Genomic DNA, 20,163 nt, shown 5'->3' on the forward strand with positions numbered 1-20,163 from the left:
ATTCTCAAAATATAATTATGGATATACATTTTCAGGAATCTTTTATAAAGATTGTCAGTGTTAAAAATTTCAGTAGCTTTCTAATTCAATCCAGTAATTATGTGAAGTATGAACAACCTAAAAAAGATAGCTTCTGAATTAAAAATTTCAGTAGCTTTCTAATTCAATCCAGTAATTATGTGAAGTATGAAAAACCTAAAAAAGATGGCTTCTGAATTAAATTACAAAATCTTACCTCAAAGGGATATATACACACACATACATATGCATATTTATACATATATTCATATGTATGCATTCGCTTATTTTTAAAAACCATGGAAGAAGAGACACTAAAAATTTTGTTAAATGCTTATATACAGGAAAAGATGAAATAAGGAAAAGGAAATAAGATAGAAGCTAGACTTATTTTAGTATGTCTTTTTTATAGGTGTGACCTCTGAGAACTATGCAAATATTTTAAATAAAAACGGTTTAAGAAAATCAATCCCTAAAATTCAAAATAAAATACATTAACAGAATGCTGTACCCAGCTAGCAGCACAACCACTTACAGAAGGATTAGTCCAAGTGACTCCAAAATACAGTAATTTGATTGTACATCCCTAGAGAGAGATCCCTTAAGTACAAAAGAAAGTAACAAAAAACAATAAATATACTGTTGTGGCAATGTTGGCATTATGATTCTGTTGTACATGTATCATTTGATAGATCATGTAAGTATGTCGCTGGTGTTAAGAACTAAGGTTTTAAGTGTTATTGACAGGAAACATATAAATCAATGAGGTAAAATAAAAACTGTATAGCCCTGGATTTGAATTGGAAGCATTAGTGTAAAATTATCTGTATTTTCTTTTTAAATTTATGCAGGCACACATGGACACATACACACACAGGTGTGTGTGTCTGTGTGTGTGTGTCTCTATCTCTTAGCTCTGCCCACTGAAAAGGCCTAGGTACAATAAGCACTTCCCTGGTTAATAGTCTTTTTTTTTTTTTTTTTGGAGCACAAATATATAAGAACACAGTGTTAGTAGCTTGAACTAACAGAAGTTTTAAAAGGTGCCCATTTACTATCAAGAAGCCTCATAACAGAAATGTAGCTCAGGCTTCCAAGACTGCAGAAAATAAGCAGGATGGGATGGAGATTATTTCTTGTGTTTAACAGAAAATTCGGGTACAAAAAAGATCTTCACGACCCAGATAATCACAATGGTGTGATCACTCACCTAGAGCCAGACATCCTGGAATGTGAAGTCAAGTGGGCCTTAGAAAGCATCACTACAAACAAAGCTAGTGGAGGTGATGGAATTCCAGTTGAGCTATTGCAAATCCTGAAAGATGATGCTGTGAAAGGGCTGCACTCAATATGCCAGCGAATTTGGAAGACTCAGCAGTGGCCACAGGACTGGAAAAGGTCAGTTTTCATTCCAATCCCAAAGAAAGGCAATGCCAAAGAATGCTCAAACTATCGCACAATTGCACTCACCTCACACCCTAGTAAAGTAATGCTCCAAATTCTCCAAGCCAGGCTTCAGCAATACATGAACCGTGAACTTCCAGATGTTCAAGCGGATTTTAGAAAAGGCAGAGGAACCAGAGATCAAATTGCGAACATCCGCTGGATCATAGAAAAAGGAAGAGAGTTCCAGAAAAACATCTATTTCTGCTTTAGTGACTATGCCAAAACCTTTGACTGTGTGGATCACAATCAGATCAGATCAGTCGCTCAGTTGTGTCCGACTCTTTGCGACCCCATGAATCACAATAAACTGTGGAAAATTCTTAGAGATGGGAATACCAGACCACCTGACTTGCCTCTTGAGAAATCTATATGCAGGTCAGGAAGCAACAGTTAGAACTGGACATGGAACAACAGACTGGTTCCAAATAGGAAAAGGAGTACGTCAAGGCTGTCTATTATTGTCACCCTGCTTATTTAACTTCTATGCAGAGTACGTCATGAGGAACACTGGGCTGGAGGAAGCACAAACTGGAATCAAGATTGCCGGAAGAAATATCAATAACCTCAGATATGCAGATGACACCACCCTTATGGCAGAAAGTGAAGAGGAACTCAAAAGCCTCTTGATGGAAGTGAAAGAGGAGAGTGAAAAAGTTGGCTTAAAGCTCAACATTCAGAAGACTAAGATCATGGTATCTGGTCCCATCACTTCATGGGAAATAGATGGGGAAACAGCGTCAGAGTTATTTTGGGGGGCTCCAAAATCACTGCAGATGGTGACTGCAGCCATGAAATTAAAAGGCGCTTACTCCTTAGAAGGAAATTTATGACCAACCTAGATATCATATTGAAAAACAGAGACATTACTTTGCCAACAAAGGTTCGTCTGGTCAAGGCTATGGTGTTTCCAGTAGTCTTGTATGGATGTGAGAGTTGGACTGTGAAGAAAGCTGAGCACTGAAGAGTTGATGCTTTTGAACTGTGGTGTTGGAGAAGACTCTTGAGAGTCCCTTGGACTGCAAGATCCAACCAGTCCATTCTAAAGGAGATCAATCCTAGGTATTCTTTGGAAGGACTGATGCTAAAGCTGAAACTCCAGTACTTTGGCCACCTCATGTGAAGAGTTGACTCACTGGAAAAGACTCTGATGCTGGGAGGGACTGGGGGCAGGAGGAGAAGGGGATGACAGAGGATGAGATGGCTGGATGGCATCACCGACTCGATGGACGTGAGTCTGAGTGAACTCCGGGAGTTGGTGATGGACAGGGAGGCCTGGCGTGCTGCAATTCATGGGGTCGCAGAGAGTCAGACACGACTGAGCGACTGAACTGAACTGAACAGAAAATTCAAAGAACAAAGTTTAAAATTTAAAGAATTAATTGCTAGCCTAGTACTTTATAATATAAACTGCACTTTTGGGGAAAAAACTGTTTTTTCGGTGATGGTTTCATCTTTCATTTCTTTTAGCTGTGTAGGAAATTTTTAAAAATGTGTTTTCTTGAGTTTTCCATGTTCTTGTTAATACACGTTTCAGTAGGCTGCCGTCCATTAAGCCTGCAGGGGCCCTCCTGGCTATTTCTGAATTGTGTTGTGTACATGTGTGTCTGAGAGCTCAGACAGCTTATCTTCTTACAGTACTTAGTTGTTTGCTTTTTTGTTAGATAAAACATTAGCAATGTATCCTTTCCCTACTCCCTGCCATCAAACCCATTAAGATTTAAAATCTTTGTCAAACAGATGATTTTAGAACTTGGGAGGTGGTAGTTAAAAAAAAAAAAATTCTTACACAAACCACCTACTCCATAAGCACAGGCCTGTGAACCTTTCCCTCACAACTCTACATTTCTACTTTAAGTAACCGACCTTTCAACCCTACCCATTTAGAGGAACCAACCAACCAACCATGAAAAGGGGGTACAGAGTTTACCCTCATCTTCTACCTTTAGTTCTGTCACATGAAAAAAATCTCACTCTGCCCCCATATCCTTCTCAAATCTTCACAAGGAGGAAAGTTCTCTTCTACAACTATCCATGTTCCTCAGATCTGCTATGTATGCGGTGCAGACTCAGTGGAGAGGAGGGAGAGTGACAGGAGGACTCAGGTAGACTCTATGGCACCTTCCTCCACATACAAGGGCAGGTTGTCCCCCCAGCCCTCTCCTGAGCAGCTGACTCAACCCATCCTGGCTCCTCATTCAGACAGCTTGTCACTGAGGAAGAAGACTCACAGATGCCTTAATTTATTTAAACTTGGGTGGCTCTCTAATATGACTAAATGACACGGGAACAATCATCCCTAAATAAACACTTTCTTCTAGAGATGTCTCTGCTCGTCTGTTTCTATGCTGCATCCATTTTTCCAGGTTCAGTGGTAGAATGTGGCGCTCTAGTTCCTGCTGGGGCTTACTTGAAGCAGAAAGTGAATCCTTTTCCAATAATTTCACAGTACTTGTGATTTCAGACATCAGTTCAGATAGCTTACACTTTGTCAGCCTTCACCAATGCCTTAATTCATTTTTAGATTTTGCTGTGGTTTTTCATTTTCTGGCTGAGCTGGTTTTTTGTTGTTGCTCAGGCTTTTCTGTAGTTGCAGCGAGAGGGGGGCTACTCTCTAGCTGCGGTGCAGAGGGCTCTCCTTGCGGCGTCTTCTCTTACTGTGCAGCATGGGCCCTAGAGCACACGCACTCAGCAGTTGTGGTGCACAGGCTTAGCTGCCCTGCAACATGTGGGATCTTCCCAGACTAGGGATCAAACCTGTAACCCATGCACTGCTAGGTGAATTCTTAACCACCGGACTACCAGGGAGGCCCATGCCTTAATTCTTGACACTACAAGGTGGAACTATCAATGAGATCACATAAGCTACTGTTGGACAAATTTGTAAGACAGAAATTCATTACATATTTCTCGACTGTCAGAACTGAGCAGTGTGATGTAGGTAGGCTCTGGAGGAATAATGGTAATAAGTTATCTGGGTATCCAAGTGTCTGAAAGACCTCTCTGGAAACACAAATATATAATAAAGACAGAAGACAGTTATCAGGGAGGGTGCTTATTACATAGTTTAATTTGGATCTGATTATTCTCCTACTGCAGAGGAAAGAGTACTTTCAATATAACATCTGCATACTAAGAGGTAGTATAGCAATTAATCTCAGTGCAAAACTAAATCAAGCTTTCTATCTTCTGGGAAAAAACTTAGATTTTTTTTTTTTAGAAATTAGATACTCTTTTCTATCTAGTTTGCTGTGCTGTGCTTAAGTCACTTCAGTCATGTCTGACTCTTTGCAACCCCAAGGACTGTGGCCCACCAGGCTCCTCTATCCATGGAATTCTCCAGGCAAGAATACTACAGTGGGTTGCCATGCCCTTCTCCAGGGGATCTTCCCCATCCAGGGATCGAACCCATGTCTCTTACGTCTATCTGCATTGGCAGGTGAGTTCTTTACCACTAGCACTACCTGGGAAGCACCCCATTTTCTAGTGTACTGAACTTTAAAAATTAAAGCGCTCACATTTTTTAAAGTCCTTTTTTACATAAAGTAGAATTTCTAACTTACAGGTCTATATAGAAACCAATCTGAACTGGACAAACTATGGATTCAACATGCAGATGAGATTTCTTCCTATGGTTACCCTGATACCCACATTCAAAAGCATCCTATAAAAAACTGCTTCAAAATCTTTCTGAAATCATAATAGTGCAGCAAAACCACAAGTAAACAACTGCCTGCTGCTGCTGCTGCTATGTCGCTTCAGTCGTGTCGGACTCTGTGCGACCCCACAGACGGAAGCCCATCAGGCTCCCCCGTCCCTGGGATTCTCTAGGCAAGAACACTGGAGTGGGTTGCCATTTCCTTCTGAAAAGTGAAAGTGAAAGTGACGTCGCTCAGTCATGTCCGACTCTTAGCAACCCCTATTAACCTGTTATTTCAAATACTGATTGAAAAACCAACAAGCATTTTTTTGCGCAACTTTTTAAAACACTATAAGTTGAAATATCAAACATGCACAGAACTGTTCCTTCACAGAAGGCAAGAAACTGCCAGCACACCACATGGGAAGCCATTTTCAGTGCTGTTGGCTATGAAAGTGGGCCTCCTCCAGGGTCTGGCTGATGTGGAAGGGCGGGCCTTGGCACAGCATGGACTGCTCGGCACAGGCTGGGGATGCTGTGGGCTGGACTGGCGACGAGGTGGTTTAAGCTGCTTTCAAGCCCACTGGCCCTGTCTAGGTTACTGATGCTGTTTCTATTGCTGCTCCCACCATTAACACTGCTAGAAGACTATGTGTCCCAGGAGTTATGAAAGACAGGGTTTCTACTATTCCTTTGGTGGTCTTCTTCAATGCTTTCCTTCTCCTTTTCCTGCAGCAAAGGTACTCACCCACCGCAGCTGGCAGAGGGGAGTAACAAGGCCCCAGGAGAAGAGGGGACAGACAGTGCTGTGTTTCTGTGGTTGCCACGCCCACTCCCTCAGGCCGCAGCTCTCACTGTATGGCAGTACCCCTCTCACTGTAAGTGGTACCCTTACTTCCAGCATCTGCTCCACATCCACCCCCACAGCCACTGTGATACCCAGGCTTAGAGTCTTTATTGTTTCCACTGAAAGGAACTAGGGTTCTTTAGAGAACTGGCTGATTTCAAGTTTGGGGCAGGATTAGAAAAACCTGCATATCTTCAACTACCAAAATAACAAAGACTACTGGACCTACTTGGATCACATCAAAAGTACTCAGGAGTCAACCTGAAGAAGCTCCCAGTGACTAAAGATGCAAAATTTTGTGCATCAATATAGATAACTACTTCAGTGTTTTGAAACAAAATATTTTAAATCCATGAATTTATAATAACAACGAAAAAATCTGTTCATCTTGGACCATTAGAACCACTTCATTTGAAAAATGGTAAATAAAGGGGGAAAAATTAAACATTTATCTTGCCTTTCCTAGACAATCTGTACATCTGGGCAATCAAACTGTTAACATGGAGAAGCTTCTCTTTATCAAAGTATTTAGACACAGAGAATCATGAATCATGTGAAATAACACCACAGGATGCATGCCATTAGCAAGATTTAGACTGTAGGAAACTCAATAGTACAAATAACAGAGTAAACTGCAAGGAAGAAAGGAGAGAAAAGGAGTAGTCTCTTAGGAGACAAATCAATCTGCTAGGTCCTTACTTTTTAGAAACACACTCTTACATAATTACAGATTAATTGCTATGATATCCAATTATCTGTGATATATGTATCTATGTGCTACCTACTGGCTTCCAAAATACAAACATTCCAAAGTGTGTACAATCCGTCCATACCATTATTTTTATCAGACCGCTGGGGGTGGCTATTGACAGGATTCGGTTCACCATGCGTTGCCCAACGGGTATGAGCTATTCCAAGGTGTACATCAAATTCTATATCCAAATCCATATCTTGTTGTTCTGAAGAAGATAAAATAAAAAATTCCAATATTAAATCAAACTGTAGGGATAATGCTATAAGCTGTATTTAAATTATTACAGTCTTACACCTGGAATATACAATTATTAAAACTGAAGATCAGGCTTATTCAAACAGTAATTAAAAGACTTAGAGGAGTTAATGCAGCTGAAATATTTAGGGTAAATGGTTCCAATAACAACCCCAAAAGTGTGTACAAAGAGATAAAGCAAATATGACAAAATGTTGACAACTGGTAAAAACAGATGAAGTATATGGATGATTAATGTACTATTCTTTCAATTTTTCTACAAATTTGAAAATTTTCAAACTTATGGTCAAAAAGAGTTAATGTGATCTTTAAAAATCTTATTTAATCCTTTCTTTGAAAAAAAATTAGTATCATTTTAATTAGTATCATGTTAAGAAAAATTCATTTTCTCAGTGCCACACAACCTTATGACCACAATGTCTTTGGTCCCCAGTGAGTGGCCTGTATCTCACACCATAAACTGCAATTATGAAGTTTCCAAAATCAAAGAACAGTCCTTGAGAACAAAGCAATACTATGAAAGCATGAGGTTACAGGCTGGTGTTCCTCCTCTGTTTTAAAAAGCAGGTACTCTAATTCCTTCTCCCTATGAACTCTTTTTTCTTCTTCCAGGGGAAAGAAAGAAAAAAAAAAAAGTACTAAGAATGTCCCCTTTTAATTGCCTACATACAAAATTCATTTGGCTAAGGAAGCAAATAACAAAGCTTATCAAATTAGGTCGAAATTAAGAGCAAACTGCTGAGAAGTCTGAACAGGAAAGTCCATGCAGTTTAATATACAGTCTTTGTGGGTTTTATCCTGGCTAATCAAAGGTCATTCTAAAATACAAATCTGATCAAGAAACAATGCTTAAAATCCTTGAATAGACTTCCAATTACTTAAAATGTGGTTTGCATCCCTAGTTACCCATATGAACCATCCTAAACCTGGTCAGGGATTTATACGTAGATTCTCAAATTCTAACACACAACTCAAAAACTATTTTCTCACAAGATAAAGCCCCAACACCTTTTCACAATATACAAGGCCCTTCACCATTTGGCCCCCACCTACCTTTCCATCCCCTTTCCATCCTCATCTCCCAACCCTCTCCAGTCACTCCTCAAAGCTCTCAATGCACCTGTTACAAATAACAACAGCTAACATTTATGGAGAACTTATCTTGTGTGAGGTACTACAGATACCTCCTCACTCTATTCCTATCACTCTGACCATCATCTCTACACTGGACTACTAAACAGAATCCTAATTGGTGGCCCTGTGTCCACTCTTCCTTCTGTACAATCTAGCCAGTGATCCACCCAAAGCAGAAGTTAGATCATGTTACTTCCTATGCAAAATGTTCCAATGGCTTCCCAACAAACAGCAAAATCCATTGTTCTGAAGACCCTCTGTGCCCTAGCCATCAGCCTCCTCTCTAGCCTCATCTCCTGCACTCTACTCCTCACTTACTGAGCTCTAGCCCCACTGACTTCCAGCTGCAAGCAGGCCAAGCCCACACACAATCTATGCACTTGGTGTTCCCTCCTCCTAGAATTCCCTCATACAGACAATCACATGATCTCTGCTCAAATGTCACCTCTACCATACTTGTCCTTTATAGCACTGATCTCTACCTGATATTATGTATTTATTTGTTGTCTGGCTCTCTCAGTGGACAGTAAGCTCCATCTGGGCAGGGACTTTGCTTATCTTCTTCTCTGTCCTCAGGGCCTAGAACAATGGCTGGTATACAACAGGTACTCAATAGATATTCATTCTGTTACTGAATCCCTACAATTCGATTACATACTATTAGGTATAACCGTCCCCATTTTATAGATGAAGAAACAGGCTCACAAGGTCACAAAACCTGCCCTAGGTCATGGCTATAGGAAGCAGAGATAGAATTTGAAGCCAAGACTGGCTGCTTCCAGAGCCTAAGATTAAAACCACAGTGTACACTCTTCTGTACTATTACAACATTTGACATGTTGTCAACCTGGCTTCTACCAGAATTTAAGTTCTACAAAAAGGAGGAGCTTGTCTTATTATCTTTGAATTCTAAGTATTAAGCTATATAGAGCAGATACTCGAATTTTTGTTGGCTAGCTCAATCAATCAACGGAGAAAAATCGTCAGTGTCTTTTCTGATTTAACAGTGTTCTAAATAATTAAGGCAACCTGATAAATGACCTCCAGAAAAGTAAGGATCACCGTTTATTACTACTTAACAGGCCAATACAAGCAATGAAAACACGTAATTAGCTTTTTTAGATTAAGGTTAACTGTAACTGAAAGCAGTATGTCCCGTCACATACTGGCAAGAGAAAGTACATCAGAGAAAATAACAGGAGTCTATAAAATGAACCCATTTCAAATTCAAGGTAATTACCATATCTAGTACACTGTTGGAGAAGGCAATGGCACCCCACTCCAGTACTCTTGCCTGGAAAATCCCATGGGTGGAGGAGCCTGGTAGGCTCCAATCCATGGGGTTGCTAAGAGTTGGGCACGACTGAGTGACTTCACTTTCACTTTTCATTTTCATGCATTGGAGAAGAAAATGGCAACCCACTCCAGTGTTCTTGCCTGGAGAATCCCAGGGACGGCGGAGCCTGCTGGGCTGCCATCTATGGGGTCGCACAGAGTCGGACACAACTGAAGTGACTTAGCAGCAGCAGCAGTACACTGTTGCCAAAGGAACTTTATTTAAGGTCTGATAAGAAAAAAATCATTGCTACAACAATACACAAATTCCCCACAAGTAGTATTTCAGGTTTTATAGATTAATCATGGCTCCAATCCTGACTGTTTCTATTCGCTGTTACTCCACTCTAAAGCCATGTACCCATGTTCCTTATTAATTAAACTGAGAGCTCATTCAATTCCCCAACAGTTCATGACATCTTTTACACTCTCCTTAAGACTCAATTCTATGTAGTCCCTCAATCTCTACCTTACTCAGCTTTCTTTCACCTCATAACTGTTTAAATCAGCTTTTCTTTTGCCCTTAACCCCTACGAAGGCTAACTCCCTACCCAAACCCACCTTTCTGAGCTGGAATGCCTCAATCACTTCCTTTCTTGCATCTTCTCTCTTCCCCCTGCATTCACTCCCAAGGCTCTTTGTCCCCTGGGTACCTTTTCTCAGATGTCACCTTTCTTAATAGTCCAAACATATTTAATGTGCTGGTAATAACAAAATACCTAAATACCTACACCCAGAGAACAAATGTTAACATATTAATATAATCATTTGTGTTTTACAGCTTTAAGATATAAAATACTAAAAAAATCTTTAGTTGTCACGATCTAGGATAGCAATCCTCTTCTGCCTTTCCTCTGCTCCCAAACCTCACTGGCTTTACTGTTGACACCATCTAAAGTCAGTACCTGCTCCTCTGAGCTTCAATTTCCTCATCTGCAAATGAGGAAGATAATTTTAACTACTCCACAGTTACAATGAGGACTACACAGAAGGCATTCAGTCAAGCGTCTGGGACACAGAAAGCAACAAATGTCAGCAAGTATTATCCAAGTTAGAAGCTACCAATAACCAGTCTAATGACCTTCTTTGAGATGTCTTCCTTCCCTTTTGTCTTAAGAGGTTAAACACTAACACACTGGCAATAACAAAATAAACACCACAAATATCCAAACAACACACTCCAAATTAACAAATGTTAATTTCTAGCCATTTATGCTTTAGATCTATTTAAGTCCTGAAATGTAAAAAAAAAAAAAATGCAATTGGTGCCTCCTTTATACCCTACTTCATTCCTTTCCTCCCCAAAGGAGTCACAAGAGCTTTCCCACCTGTGCCTTCAAACTTCCATTGTGCTAATACAGCTATAAATTATAGTGTTCTTCTTTTTAATAGCACAATACTGTACATACCTTTCCACAGGTTTTGTGTGTTTTTTTTCACTCCAATATTAGGTTCTCAGAAAGCAGAGTCAGAGCTGGTACATACCTTCCAGAAGCTAAATATGGTCATTCACTGTCACATACAGCTTATTCTCCCATTCCCTCACTGGTGGACACTGAAGTTGCTTCTAAACTTTGCTGCAATGCCATCTAATTGTCATGTCTCCTTGTCATAGTGTTTCTTTCGAGTACACGCCCACGAATGGAAGTGCCTGGCCATAAGGGATAAGCATCTCCCATTTAGACAGTGCCAGACTGCTCTCCCAAGGGACTCATCAGGTACAAATTCTCCAGCTCTGTCTGCAAGTGACCATTCCAGAAAAGAGATCACTTTCCTGCAGGAGGGAACATGTTTCAATATGACGACATTCAAAGATGGTGATTCTGGTCACTATCTTCCTTTCCAGCCTGCCATACTCACTGACCAACAATGCAGCTTTGAAAGCTATCTACCATTCCATCAAACTTGCCTTCCCTATTCTTACTTTGACCCAAGCTAATCTACTCAGAAGGTCCTCCCTCTCACCTTCACTGCCCCAATATAATTAGCAGCCAATCCTTACATATACTTAGCCTCCCCAACTTGTGGGAACTAGCTCTCCTCTGAATCTTAAACCAATCCGTTTGTTCTCTCCTATAAAACCTACTATATTCAACCTGGTAAACAGGATGCAGTACACACAGTAGACCAAATATTTATAATCAAGTTTTTGAAGTGTAGCTGTTTGGGTGTCTGCTTTATTCCAAGCTAATCTTATCCATAACAGATTCAAAATAAATACTGTCATAATTTGTTGAACAAGTACAGTTGACCCTTGAACAACACAGGGGGTTAGGGGTGCTGACTCACTGAGCAGTCAAAAACCTACATGTAACTTATAGCCAGCTTCTGGATCCAAGGTTCCACATCCACAGGTTTAACCAACCATGGATGGTGTAGCAGTGTAGTATTTACTACAGGGAAAAAAAAAAAATCTCCATATAAATGAACCTGCACAGTTCATACCCATGTTGTTAAAGCATCAATTGTACCATGAAGCTGAATGTCTGGCTTATGCAAAAATTAAAGATGAGTAAATCCATTGTTCTCCTCTTTCACCTGTACCCCTTTACAATGATAACGATGGCATCCATTTCAGCAGGTATATAAACAACCTACTGTTTCCTGGGTTTTGTGGAGGATTTTTTTATATGTTTTTTCAATCAATTTATTTCAAAGTATTTGCTTTGTTTTCAAGTTTTCTGTGAAAAAATAAAATGTATAAACACAAAATAATGAATAAATACTGTAAAGTACACTCTGTATGATGGAATATGTATCTCTGGCAACTACTTTATGCTCGGGGAGTAAGAAAATCACGAGGTAAAAATATGATAGTTACCTGATTGTATCAGACCTACTAAAAGGTACAACATCCAGACTGATGATATATCCAAACTCAGCATTTTAGTCCAAAGTGAAGACAAGCACCAAGTGAAGCCACATGAGTAAGGGCACTACTAAAAATACCTTTTGTCTTATGAAAGGCCCTTCCTCAGGAATGATGGCTATTTCCCTCCCCAGTTAATAATATTTCTGCAACAAAGGTACATTAAAAGCAGTACAAACAGTATCAAAACTACTTTTCTTCCCTCCCTTCAACTTTAAGAATCACCATTCTTAAAATGGGCCCCAAAATATGGGAGGAAAAATAATTTGGTAAGGAAGGGAGAAGGAAGAAAAGAGGAGGGGGGACAAAAAACAAACTAAGTACATTACTGTGAACTTCTTCATCCAGTGCCTTAACTTTTCCTTTCTTCTTAATGAGCTGGATTTTGCAGGCATTGGCTTCCCAATCTTTATCATTGCCTCCGTCAATTCCCACACCTGAATCATCCAGAGGTAGAAAAGCAAGATTTAGAAATTGGCTACTACTTAGAAACTATGACCGAAAGGCAGAACTTGTAAGTGAAAAATAAATTTTTTTCATCTAATTAATTCATTTACTTATCAATTCAAAATTTACTGAAAACGTACTATATGTCAAGAACCATGATAGCCACTAGAGATAAAAATGAAGAAAATTCAATTCCTGTTCTCAAATTTCTCAACAGTCTATTGAGAAGACAGACAAGGAAAAAATAATTACCATACAGTGTGATTTTAATATAATAAAAGTCATGTGACTAGAATAAAAGTGCTACAGGTTGCGACTGCAGCACAATGGAGATACAGAGAAGACTGGCACCACCTCAGAAGCAGGGTAAGGAAGGGATGCCAGGACACACAGCTCTCAAGATTCTACTAAAGTTCCTACAGAATTTGAAAAAGTTACTCTAGAGGTACTGGAAAACCACTGAGTTGTTTCAAGCAGAGAAATGACACGGCAAAGAAGTTTAGAAAACTCTTTGAAAACAGTGCAAAAGCTGGAGGAGAGAAACAGGGAAGAAGAAACCTGCTGTCAGAAGTTACAGTTACAGCAAAGCAAAAATGAGGAAGGCCTGAGCTACACAATGGTCATGAAGTGATGGGTGTACTGAAAAGCAGAACTGACTGAAGGTAACGAGAGAAAGCAACTCCCAGGCTCAAAGGACTTGCTGAATGACTGGCTGTTGGCAAAAGGAAGAGAGAAAGGATAGAGTGAGACACGGATGAGAACTGGAATGTATTCAGTTCAATTCTGAGCATGCAAGGTTTACAATATCGTGGTTTGTCCAGGGAAAAATTTCTAAGAAGTAGCCGGAAAAACAGGTGTGCAACATGGGAAATACATATGGATTGTAAGTCACCAACATACAGGAGGCTGATGAAGTCAGAGCTCACACACAAAGATACAAAATAAGGAAAGAGGACTCAGGAAAACACTGAGTAAGTCAAAAAGTTCATTCGGGTTTTTCCACAGGATGTTATGGAAAAATCCAATGAACCTTTTGGCCAACCCAATATCTTGAGGAACATTAAAATAAGTAATAGGTGAAAGAAAAGCAGCCTCCAAAGCAGACAAAAAAGAAATAATCAGCAAGTTAGGAAGAGAATGAGAAGATATGTTGTCAGAGGTGAAGGAGAGAGAGAATTTGAAGAACAAAGAGTTGAGGAATTGACTTTCCATTAGCTGAGGAAGAGTCAAGGAAGATAAACGCCCATTACATAGGGCAATGTTGAGTGTAAAGAGTTAATATGGTAGGCCCAAGACCGCTATCTTAGAAAGGCTTGCTTGCAAAGCTGGCCCCCACCAGGTTAACTGATTAAGAATGGCTTATTGCACCTATACCATTGGAGCAAACAATGTGGCTTATGCTGAACATCCACTTCCCTTCTAAGAGCCTGCAATGTTGGTACATGTTAGGCACCAGGTATCTACATAACCAGCCCACAGTGACAATCTTGAGCACAGAGTTAGTAATGAGCTTCCCTGGTACACATTTTACACATGTTGTCCAACTCGCTGGGGGAATCAAGCACGTGTGGGGACTCCACAGGGAGAGAATTCTGAAGCCTATGCCTGGCTTCCTCCAGACTTCGCCCCACGCACCTTCTCTCTTTGTTAATTTTGCTTTTTATTCTTTTGCTATAATAAACTATAGCCATGAGTACAATTATATGCTGAATGCTCTGAAGGAATCAGTGAAACTGGAGATGGTCTTGGGAACCCCAATATGATTAAGGGAAGGAGTTGGAGTAGAACATAAAGTTGACAAAAAGTTATTTTTCTTTGCTTTGTCATTTATGTAAGACAGAATCTTGGGCAAGATCACACGCCAGAAGCATGGAATCCATGCAGAAAAAGAAATTAAAAGATATTGGAAAGAAAAAAAATTTTAGAGAGTAAAGCCTTCAAAAACTCTGTTCTATAATGAAAATAGCCCCAGTAACTTGTTTTTACAGTAACATTCTTAGCACAAGAAGAGACCCATAAGAAGCAATTCTCTACATAAATGGTAATGTTGTTGAAACTGAATGAACAACCCTTAAATATGATAAAAAACAAAAATTCTTCAGATTTTAGATTTACCAGAAACAACAAAATGGATATTATAAAAAGTCTAGGAACCGAAAACAAAAAACCCTTTTTATTGAGAGTCAAGAATCATGCAACACCCGTAATATTTTTTAAAGGAAATACCAGCAGAATCGTATCCTCTGTACTCCAGTCGCTGAAGGCCTTTGATTAGCGTCTCCAAAATTTCTCGTCTTGTGCGAGGAACATGGTAGTTTAAGTAAGCAAATATACCTGCAAATAAACAAATTTAATTAACAGAAAATTCTGACTAGAGAATCAAAATTGGCATAGTTATGACCAAAACCCTAATTTGCATAATAATGTATAAGATGTGCAAAAAAGGTGAAGCTTGAGTCCATCTTTGAAAACAAAAGAAATCTTCACTTCAAACTGTTCAAAGGCAGTGAAACTTTTTCAATTCTTATACATATAAAAAAGACTGAAGCAAATATGTCAAAACAAATGTTCAGTTTTTCAAAGAAGTTTGTAAGACTGGTGACTTACCTTCAACATTGACATTTTATCAAGTAAAATTTATTTTTCAAAATTAACCAACAAATTTGGGATTTATGTTCTATACACTGAGCATTATTTTTAAAGGAAAACATTTTCTGAACTAAATATTTTAAGTAACATATGTACCCTACAAAACTTACATAGAATAATTTTTCTTACTTTCAATGACCATGCTATCAACACATTTAGGAATAAATAACTTATAAATAACAATGATGTGAAGAATACTCACAATCTAAATCATTTAATCATAGAGAAAAAGGCTTAAACAATATGTAATCATCATAGAAGCAGTGGTTTCTCACTTGTTCACCAGACTCTAGTAAAGGACAAATAACTGTAACACATATTATTAACTCTTGAGAATTCTCACTCTTGAGAACCAATCAAGACAGCATATTAAAAAGCAGAGACATTACTTTGCCAACAAAGGTCCATCTAGTCAAAGCTATGGTTTTTCCAGTAGTCATGTATGGATGTAAGAGTTGGACTATAAAGAAAGCTGAGCACCGAAGAATTGATGCTTTTGAACTGTGGTGTTGGAGAAGACTCTTGAGAGTCCCTTGGACTGCAAGGAGATCCAACCAGTTTATCCTAAAGGAAATCAGTCCTGAATATTCATTGGAAGGACTGATGTTGAAGCTGAAACTCCAATACTTTGGCCACCTGATGCAATGAACTGACTCATTTGAAAAGACCCTGAAGCTGGAAAGATAGAAGGCGGGAGGAGAAGGGGATGACAGAGGATGAGATGGTTGGATGGCATCACCAACTCGATGGACATAATTTTGAGTAGGCTTCAGGAGATGGTGATGGACAGGGAAACCTAGCATGCTGCAGTCCATGGGTCGCAAAGAGTCGGACACGACTGAGTGACTGAACCTGAACTGAGAATTCATAGAAAAGGAGCAATCATTTCGAAAAGCAAAACTATAAACAGAGACTTGTACAACATAAACTGATCCAGTAAAGTGGCAACAGAACACAGGTAAAGGAAATCCACATTTTAGGAATAGCAGCATGAAAATATTCTGAGGTCTTCCATGATTGTGCTTTGGCCAGCAAGAATATAGCTTAAATGTATAAAAACTGAAAAATCAAACTATAAGATCAGATCAGATCAGTCGCTCAGTCGTGTCTGACTCTGTGCGACCCCATGAATCACAGCACGCCAGGCCTCCCTGTCCATCACCAACTCCCAGAGTTCACTCAGACTCACGTCCATCGAGTCAGTGATGCCATCCAGCCGTCTCATCCTCTGTCGTCCCCTTCTCCTCTTGCCCCCAATCCCTCCCAGCATCAGGGTCTTTTCCAATGAGTCAACTCTTCACATGAGGTGGCCAAAGTACTGGAGTTTCAGCTTTAGCATCATTCCTTCCAAAGAAATCCCAGGGCTGATCTCCTTCAGAATGGACTGGTTGGATCTCCTTGCAGTCCAAGGGACTCTCAAGAGTCTTCTCCAACACCACAGTTCAAAAGCATCAATTCTTCGGCGCTCAGCCTTCTTCACAGTCCAACTCTCACATCCATACATGACCACAGGAAAAACCATAGCCTTGACTAGATGAACCTTTGTTAGCAAAGTAATGTCTCTGCTTTTGAATATGCTATCTAGGTTGGTCATAACTTTCCTTCCAAGGAGTAAGTGTCTTTTAATTTCATGGCTGCAGTCACCATCTGCAGTGATTTTGGAGCCCAGAAAAATAAAGTCAGCCACTGTTTCCACTGTTTCCCCATCTATTTCCCATGAAGTGATGGGACCAGATGCCATGATTTTCGTTTTCTGAATGTTGAGCTTTAAGCCAACTTTTTCACTCTCCAAAAGCCTTAAAGAAGTCCAAATCCCAATAATGCAACACATTCAGAAAAATTCACTACTAAATCAGCTCTCCCTTAAGAAATGTAATTCCTTCCCTGGCGTTCCAGTGATTAAGACTCTGCACTTCTAATGAAGGATGTGTGGGCTCAATCCATGGTTGGGGAACTAAGATCCTATGTGCAGTGAAACATGGCCAAAATTTTTTTACAAATAAAAATAAAAGAAATATAATTCCTTTTTCCTGAGATTTATTTTTTTATTGAGGTAATACTGAGGCATTTCTTTCTACCTCAATATAATTTATGAGGTATTTATTTTTTTATTGAGGTAATAAGTTGCATGTATATAACATTATCGGAGAAGGAAATGGCAACCACTCCAGTACTCTTGCCTGGAAAATTCCATGGATGGAGGAGTCTGGTAGGCTACAGTCCACGTGGTCACAGAGAGTCGGACATGACTGAGCGACATCACTTTCCTTCTTTCTATAGTTCCTTTTGGAGAAGGAAATGGCAACCCCTCCCCGCCCCCAACAGTGTTCTTGCCTGGAGAATCCCATGGACAGAGGGGCCTGGTGGGCTGCAGTCTATGGGGTTGAAAAGAGTCAGACACGACTAAGCAACTAACACACACACACACATACAACATTATATTTCTACTTCTGTATACCTTATATACTCTGTTCTGTGTTGCTACATTCTTGTTTTTGTTTGGTTTGTTCACTTAAAGAAATGCAATTCTGATGGTAAAAAAATAATACATTCATAGAATTAAAGATGAAATATGATAATCAAATACCAATTTTTAAAACAATTTAAATGTTAATGACAAAAACATTGTTTTTAAGACAAGTTATAGAGAGATTCAATACATTTTTTAAAAGAAAATTCACAGTGATGTCATACTAAATTCACTAATTTCAACACATGTAATTCAACAACATTCAACTTTGATATTTTTCCTAACTTCAATCTCCCTGGTTTACATTGGTTCATTGTATGGATCCTGAGATCCCGAGTACAATTTTATAGGAAGAGAAATATTCTCTAAACGAATATCCCTCTCCAAACAAACAAGGTTTTTATTTATCTGGCTGCGCCAGGTCTTAGTCGCAGCACACAGGACCTCTGGCCTTCACTGCAGCGTGCAGGACCTTAGTTACCCAACCTGAGATCGAACCCGCGCCCGGCAATGGAAGCACAGAGGGTTAACCACTGGACCGCCAGGGAAGTTTCACGTAAGTATGTATGTTTTTTATACTGTCTGTTGATTCCCTATTAGCAATACTAAGATTCATCGCAGCTTTACGGTAAAGACAACTATATCGCTTAGCCTATGATACTCTGAAAGTATTCTCATAACAATTTCTAGGCCTTTAGATACTGACAACACTGATTTCAAGACATTCATATTTTCTTTCTTTGTGGTCCATATAAAAATGGTACATTTCCCAATAAATGGCATCTTATATTCAATGAAATACCATATATCAATTCCAATTCAAAACCTGCCTTTCTCTCAAGAGAGGAAGCACTACTATTACCAATAATCATTACTGTCATTGTTTTGGTTCACTATTGGAACAAAGTAAAAAAGAAGAGGTAGAATAGAGGAAGTAGTAGGAGCGATATTTCTCCTTGCATAACTAGGCAGAAACTAAGAGGATTAAAAGGACGACACACATAGAAAAATTCTCTAAGATCAAAGTATCAGAGCTGGGAGAAGAAAGTTAGTTATCCAGCATTAGGAAAATGAAAGATAAAGAGGATAAATCTGTTGATTTACACACCAGCCCCTTGAGAGCACAGCTGGCCCACTTGTTCAGGTTAGGGGGTTATCTGTAATCTTGGGGAAAACAGAACCGCAAACAATTGCCAACTGGGCATGCAGAGCATATTTACAGCTGTTTACAGGGTAGGTATTCATAACTCAAAGCGACAGAGTAGCAATCCCTACTTCAGGTCTTTGGTATTTGTCTTGTCAAACCTCACAATAAACAGTTCTGCTTAAGGTAACTACAAAAGCCTAAAAACCAACTCTTCACAGCTCTTCAGTAACTGTTCCAATGCCACTAACAGTAGTAGCTATATGGAGCACAGGAGATTTTCTACTGCCAAGTCGGCTTGTGTTTCCAAAGTGAAAATTTCTTGTTAATGTAATATACCTGGAATAAATATATCCCTAACTGAAGCAAGAGGCTGCACCTACAAGCACCATTCTCAGAAAATGGCAACTTAAATTCAGTGACATAAAAGCACTTATAAGCGCCTTGCTTAACAAGATATTCAGACATGACCTAGATCATAGACTTGACACACCTGGTTAAAAGCAATCTAGTTATAGGCAAAGACTGTTCAACTGTACTGAAATGAAAACAATGCAATTTAGCTGACCAATCACATTATTGTTTCTATGTCTGGTTTAATTTAGGTTCTTATGAACAAAAAATTTTACTTTATATGAGGTATTATTAACTTGCAATATTGTATTAGTTTCAGGAAGAAATTTTGCTCTTCCGTATTTTCTCACTTTGACAGCTTCAATATTCTGATGAGAACCTAGATATCAGAGTTTATCAGTATTAAGAGTTCAAATCCCTTCTCCAAATTTTATATTTTCTGAAACAATCCATCCACAATGTCATTTGTTTCCTTTTTACAATTCTTATAACAACTTACAAATTATCACTAAAGATTCAAATTACACAAATCCTACAGAATAAATTGTGAAAAATCTCTTTTCCACCTCCATACAAGAGATAACTACCATTAACCCCACACAAATTGCACCAAACCTTCAGGTATGAATTTTTCTACATATATAAACTCAGATGTATATGGTCTTAGAGGTTTTTCTAAAAGCATATGAATGTGATAATACACATATTGTTCTGTATTTTTCTCTTAAGATGTTGGAGATCTTTTTATGTCAGTACAGCACATCCACCCCAGTCTATTTAATGGCTGGATAATAATAGTAGATC

At 39.1% G+C, this 20,163-nt stretch overlaps 1 protein-coding gene across 3 annotated transcripts in view; it reads right to left on the reverse strand.

The window, feature by feature from the left end:
* GFPT1 (glutamine--fructose-6-phosphate transaminase 1) overlaps positions 1-20,163 on the reverse strand; it is a 75,912-nt gene that overhangs the window by 39,033 nt on the left and 16,716 nt on the right. For all 3 annotated transcript variants that reach the window (XM_061432862.1, XM_061432863.1, XM_061432864.1), the window contains exons 2-4: positions 14,969-15,076; positions 12,625-12,732; positions 6,782-6,907 (exon numbers count right to left, since the gene is read on the reverse strand). In XM_061432862.1, coding sequence (XP_061288846.1) covers positions 6,782-6,896 — 115 coding nt within the window. In that variant the 5' untranslated portion in view covers positions 6,897-6,907; positions 12,625-12,732; positions 14,969-15,076. The remainder of the gene's footprint in view (positions 1-6,781; positions 6,908-12,624; positions 12,733-14,968; positions 15,077-20,163) is intronic.

The sequence above is a fragment of the Bos javanicus genome, chromosome 11 (genome assembly GCF_032452875.1).
Source record: "Bos javanicus breed banteng chromosome 11, ARS-OSU_banteng_1.0, whole genome shotgun sequence".
In the NCBI taxonomy this organism is placed as follows: domain Eukaryota; kingdom Metazoa; phylum Chordata; class Mammalia; order Artiodactyla; family Bovidae; genus Bos; species Bos javanicus.